General features: G+C 41.6%; 1 protein-coding gene across 2 annotated transcripts in view; it reads left to right on the top strand.

Moving 5' to 3' along the window:
- Nucleotides 1-258: 258 nt before the first annotated feature.
- septin7a (septin 7a) overlaps nt 259-6000 on the top strand; it is a 30136-nt gene continuing 24394 nt past the window's right edge. For both annotated transcript variants that reach the window (XM_069719164.1, XM_069719163.1), the window contains exon 1: nt 259-352. In XM_069719164.1, the coding sequence (XP_069575265.1) occupies nt 343-352 (10 nt within the window). In that variant the 5' untranslated portion in view covers nt 259-342. The remainder of the gene's footprint in view (nt 353-6000) is intronic.

Below are 6000 nucleotides of genomic sequence, written 5' to 3'. Positions count from 1 at the left end.
GTCATTGCTCTGGATGGATGTTAACCTTCCCAACACTACAGGATGTGTTCTGTAATAAACATGGACCTTCAGCTGGACAAACCAAAACAGAAAGCAGATTAACAGGAATAACAAAATCAAAAAGCTTAAAAGTCTTAAAAAATGTTCTAAACTAGCAAATGGTACACTGTGACACAACCTGTGTTCGTTTCCCATTATGTTTGTGTTGTCTTTAGAGAAATGTTTCCTGTGTTTATTTTTGCTCTACAGCAACAGAAGAATCTGGAGGGCTATGTGGGCTTTGCGAATCTTCCCAACCAAGTGTACAGAAAATCTGTGAAGAGAGGTTTTGAGTTCACCCTGATGGTTGTGGGTGAGTACTTTTCTGTCTGTGACACAATCATCCATCTGATTGGAACCAGAACCAGAAACTGAAAGTTCACTGTTTTTCTTTTTGCCCACTCAAGAATGTCAGAGTTGTTGGTTCATGTAGATTCTCTCAGTGTAAAAACTCTCGTATCTCCTATAGATGTTCATGTGTTGAGCAGTATTGAATTTCATACAGATGTCATGGCTGAAAGCACGAACACATGACTGCCCAAATGCATCAGGGATGGTTTTAGTTAAGGAGGAGAAGTTGCATGTAAAACAAGACTCCAGGATGCCATACTTGAAGCAAATGGTTCCAATTCAGCAGGACATTCAGCCTGTGTGTCTCTCTGTCTCTCTGTCTCTCTCTCTCTCTCTCTCTCTCTCTGTCTCTCTGTTTTTCTGTTTCTGTCTCTCTGTCTCTCTGGGATTGTGTGGAGGGAGGAGGTTTCCTGTCATTCCATTCATGCAGCCAAAGTCAGAGCCTGAGCAGCTGATTGGAAGGGAGGCGCCCCATCCAACCCTTCCTTTCTCTCTCGCTACCTGAGCAGGAAGCCGCCACAAACGCCTGCATCATGTCACATCCTGTCACTGGGTTCATGGCTGATAGTGCCTACTTACCTAAGACCTAAGAGTCTATCCCCATGGAAATAAGAGCCCCCTCCTCCCTTGTGGTCGCCCTGTCACTCCCCCTGCTGTGCGACCTCTGGAACGAGTCTGTTATGTGGCAATTTAATGTGCAGCGTGTAATTAGAATAGCTGGGATATTGGTAAATAGTGTGGGCTTCTGCTTCATTATTTTAGTCATAGATGGGAGTGTTTAAAAAAAAAAAAAAAAAAAGTTAGTGGTCATGGAATTTATAGACACATTTTCCAGAAAGAGACAGTATGAAGTCGGCTACAAACAGGTTACTTTTCACAGCATAGTTTGTTAGACATTACAGCATTAGAAAGGAAATTTAAACGTAAGTAGGGCAGAAACGGGCTTCTCACAGCTGCAGGAAAGTATGAACACATCAGGAATTAATACAGGTTTTATTTTTTTGGTGGCTTTATTGTGGCAATATACCACATATATACCTCACACCCAATGCCCACATTTTATTGAACATCATCTTAGGACATCCAACGTAAACGGACTGACAAAGTTTGTATGATCACATACAAACTCAAAAGATAAAAATAGACTTGCAATCCGGTATTTAATTAGGTTAGATGGAGTTTCACTGAGCCAGATTGATCAGAAACAAAGATTATTGCCGAGTCGGGTTAAACAGGTTGTTCAACATGCATTTATTTGTGTGTTTGGGAAGACTAAGCACATATTTTTGTTTCTCCCAAAAATCCTTTCTTAAAAGTGTAGGCAAAACAAAATAATTTATAATGAGCAACATTTTTTTTTATCAATTAATGAAGAAAATATTTGGCAGATCTACTAATGGTGAAAATAATAATTTGAAGCCCTCTTCACAATCTCACAGAATCTGAACATGAAATCTCTTTGTTTCTTACTCCACCGCCAAATTAACATTTCGTCTCGTGCTATTTGCCAATTTGTATTTTGTGTTGCCCTTTAATTCATGCATTGTTCATGTTTTCTGATATATTTGTTGATAAATGCTGCGCAACCCTCAAGTGGAGATGAAATACATGACAGGAATGACAAAGTCAAATGTCAGGTGGGAAGTCACTTCTTTGAGGGTCCATAAGGGTGAAAGTACACATGTTGATGTGAGGTGGAGGGGGGAGGGGGGTATATATCTATTGTTAGCGGATGAATGAAAGTGGGCCAGAGCCATTTGTTGGTCAAAGTCAATATTTGGTAGTGATTTCCATGTTGGCAGAAACTGACCTTGATGCCGGCTGCAGCCACAGCTCAGTCTGCTGGGTCCTGGTTGACGGGGAGTTCAATGAGCTCTGTTCTGTCATTTTTGGACAGCATGGCCTGACATTAAGAAGAGGGGGTTGTAGTATGAGGAGACCGGCTGGGGGAAAGTCAACAGATACGTATTTAACTCTTTTGTCAGACTTGTTAAACTTTTCCTGTCGCTGCCTTCATTTGAAGGGAAAGTCCCATTTATAAACACAGTGGTGGAGAGATGATGACTCCTTTCAGGCAACAATGTTGAGCACACAGAATTTCCCTTTCACGAACCTACAGATTACTTCATGTCACCTACACAATAGTAGCCCAGTTTCTTGGAAGCCCTGGCAAATGAATTTATGCTGTCTCCCTCTGAAAAGTCCAACTTTTCCTGCTTCCCCTCCACCAGCCTCTCGCATGCAGTGGGAAGTGCCTTTGAATAAACCCCCACGGTTTACACAGCTGCTGGAAATTTCCTTTAAAGGAAGTGAGCTGGCTGCTGAGTGAAGGGACGGGCCTCGGCTCGGCGGGAATGGCCTTCCATGAGTGGCCCTCCTCTGGTGCTGCAACAGGATGCTCAGTTTAATGACAGCGGTTGGCTTCCTTATTTATCCTGGTTCAGTTATACCTGGCATGAAGGGGTTAAATTAAACTCTTCAATAACCAGGAGTTTCATACATTCAGCCAGTTGGTTGAATAAATTCACAAACCGGTTTCTTTCAAGTTCATGAAGCATGTCGCTGTATTTATGCTGCAGCAAACACTCGAGCTCTCAACAGGACACCAGCATTTCACAAAGTTTCCCCACAGTCAGACGGTTTTAAAAGTCTTTTTGTTGTTTGTAGAAACTGAGCTCATCTAAAAATTAGGGGTTGAATTCTCAATCGAGGAGACCCTGATTCAAACTTTAAACACTGAACCACAACTTTTAACCAAAGTAGTCTGTTTCCAAAAAAATCGGTCTCAAAATTACGCAACTGTACCAACAGATTGTGGAAGCATGATGAAAAAGAAGTGCAGAGCTGCACGATGCACGCCCAGTTTCTCCACCTTCGTTTCTCCGCTGTGCTGCCGAATGCACATGAAGTCAACTCAACTGCCTCCAGCAGGGTGAGCAACGCTTTGCTCAAAGTGCTGGCAGGCTTGTAGGAGAGGCGCTCTGAAACTCAATAGTATTTGAATTACTGCATTATCACGTGGAAGCACACTTTTTAAAAATTTGGTTTAAACCGGATTTCACATCATGCTGCTCATTGTAAATATAATAAGTGACTAAAGTAAAGGTAAACAATTATGACACGGGCTGTTGTTCTTCTACACCCTGACTCTCCCCCAAATACCTGAAGCCCTGCTACAAACTGGAAAAGAAGATGTGACTTTGACCAACTCTAGTTCAACTAATTATACAGAATCTATATGCATTCTTTAAAAATATCTTGTCTGCAATGGTTAGCATATAAAAGAGGATAAAATGTAAGATGAAGAAGAGGAAAGTGTCACGTAAACAAGTCTTGAGCTGGACTCAAACTGAGGAGGTTGTTGTTCATGTGCTACAGAAGGTGTACCGCGTCTTACACATTGTTCTCAGACGTCTGTCTTGTATGTCTGACTGAAATAAATCCTCTATTCTAATCAATACAGCGGTGACGCTGCACCCTCACAGTCTCAACCTGACGTGTAGTTTTAGGCTTCAGGTCTATTTTTCTACAGTCGTGGTGTAATTGGTTTTGAGTGACCTTCACTCAGCGGCTGAGAGGCTCCTGTGTCGACAGACTCACTAACACTGCTGAACCTGCTGTGTAGACATGGTGACACCATGATGCTCCATCTAAATTCACACTTTAAACTTAACAGTAAACATACAATTTTGTTATGATGAAATTACGATTTAGCATAATATTGTTTTTGCTCTAAAATGAAACATGGTTTTCTTTCATATATCACATTGTGGCCAAGACTAATTTGTCACTTTATTCTGTACAAGTTCAGACAATTCTCTTTCCTGCTTCAAAGTTTGACATGTGAAGATTCTGTAAATATAAGTTCGTTTTTTATTCATCTTCTCTCCTCACACTGACACTCAGACCTGGATCTCACCGGCTCTTTGGTTCTTCTGTTCTTCTCTGAGATTCCATTTATTAAGCTGACACTTTTATCACATTCATTTCACCCACAGTTTACCCATGAGCCTTCAGTACAGCAGAGCTCTCCATTCCCCTTCAGTCTAGAAGAAATGTTTACAGCGGTCTTGTATGTTTCATCACAGTCCAGCTATAATCGCTGAAACCATTCTGTTGCGATTGCAAGATAAATGTGTCTCTACCCTCTTAGGAAAATATTTATGACTCTGAGAGTGCGCTGAGTGAAGGATCCTTTTGTGCGATGTTTTCTTCATCTTGCCGTCCTCCTCCGTCTTGGCTGAGTGTCTGAGTTGTGGCCCCGGCCATTTGTAAAGGTCAGGAGCAGCTCTCTGGCTCCGGTGCCAGGCCAGCATATGACCGCCTGTTCTCTCACACTGAGGCTTTTGTTCAGCAGCTCCTTGTTGCCCTCCACTCACCCCAGTCTTAACAGGCACACTGCTGATGCTATTAGTTTACCACAGTCATGCCCTCCAGCTCCAACGGACCCAAACTGAGCTGTACTCAAATTTGTGTCCATCAATACTTGTCAGAGCCAAGCGGCAACAACCGAAGAACTTTAAAGATCAACACCACTGAGGGTCGCCAGATGTTGTCCCAATACACTCCTATTCACAGAGCATCGACCCCGATCATAAAACAAGAAGCCAATACATTATTTCCACAAGTCGTCAGTGTCATTAGCTAAATGAATTGCTTCTGGTCAGTGTGCTGGGGATCATTATGAAAATCATTTTAAATTAGGCCTTAAACAGACGCAGGTGTGTTTGGGGCCGAACTGGTTTGATTGACAGTTCTGAAGTGGCTGTTTGGGGGAGGCAGGCAGAGACGGTCATTGACCGGTGAACTTGGGTCACATGCACATTGTTTTGATTCAGTTGTGATGACTGGTGTTTTTTCATCTTTTTGTCAATGAAATATGATAAACATTTTCCACAGACAGTTCAGCTGTTCATGCACGAGTCATTGTGTTTATACGGGTTTATGCACAGTTGCGCGTGATCAGAATTGTGCAGTAGGTTTAAGCAGTGAAACAAATTCTACTGAAAACACCTGTGAGCTTGTAAATTGATGGGTATAAAAAAATGTGTCTCTTTCTTGTCTGCTCAGCACAACAGCAGCCTGTTTTTTTGTTCATTACAGGTCATGAAATTTCAGCTTTTTAATTAGTGAAAGTCAGGCAATGACTTAGTGGGAACCCTGTAGGTAAATGTTGTTTATTATCTTAATGCTTTCCAATTTAATTTAACTTTCCATGCAATTTTTTGCATTAAGTAGAATGTATACTATGCACCTCACCTATTGGCTATCGTGCTTTTTTCAGACAATGCTGGTTGTTAGGAGAAATCATTTCTGCCGAAAGTAAACATCAGGGGCAACGAAAAGTGACGGTACATCACACAACAGAGACCACATCTGTAAGGAGGGACCTCGCTATCGGCCAATATGTAGTAATTAAATTAATGATCAGTTTAGTTACTACATGATGATTAGATGAGAATCATTCATCTCTGTCTTATTCAACGCATCTTATGACACCGGTTGATTGATCACATTTTACCATCAACCTCCAGTGTTTAATAAAGAGCTTTTAAATTCAAATTAAATGTATCTCAGATTGTCAAATCAACAGTGGGCCTGAATGAGAGG

The sequence above is a fragment of the Brachyistius frenatus genome, unplaced genomic scaffold (genome assembly GCF_029030835.1).
Source record: "Brachyistius frenatus isolate BFR_SWC_R1_liver_20210118 unplaced genomic scaffold, ASM2903083v1 Contig_209, whole genome shotgun sequence".
Lineage (NCBI taxonomy): Eukaryota > Metazoa > Chordata > Actinopteri > Embiotocidae > Brachyistius > Brachyistius frenatus.
Note: the sequence above shows the minus strand (reverse complement) of the source record. Positions and strands in the feature narration are given on the sequence as shown.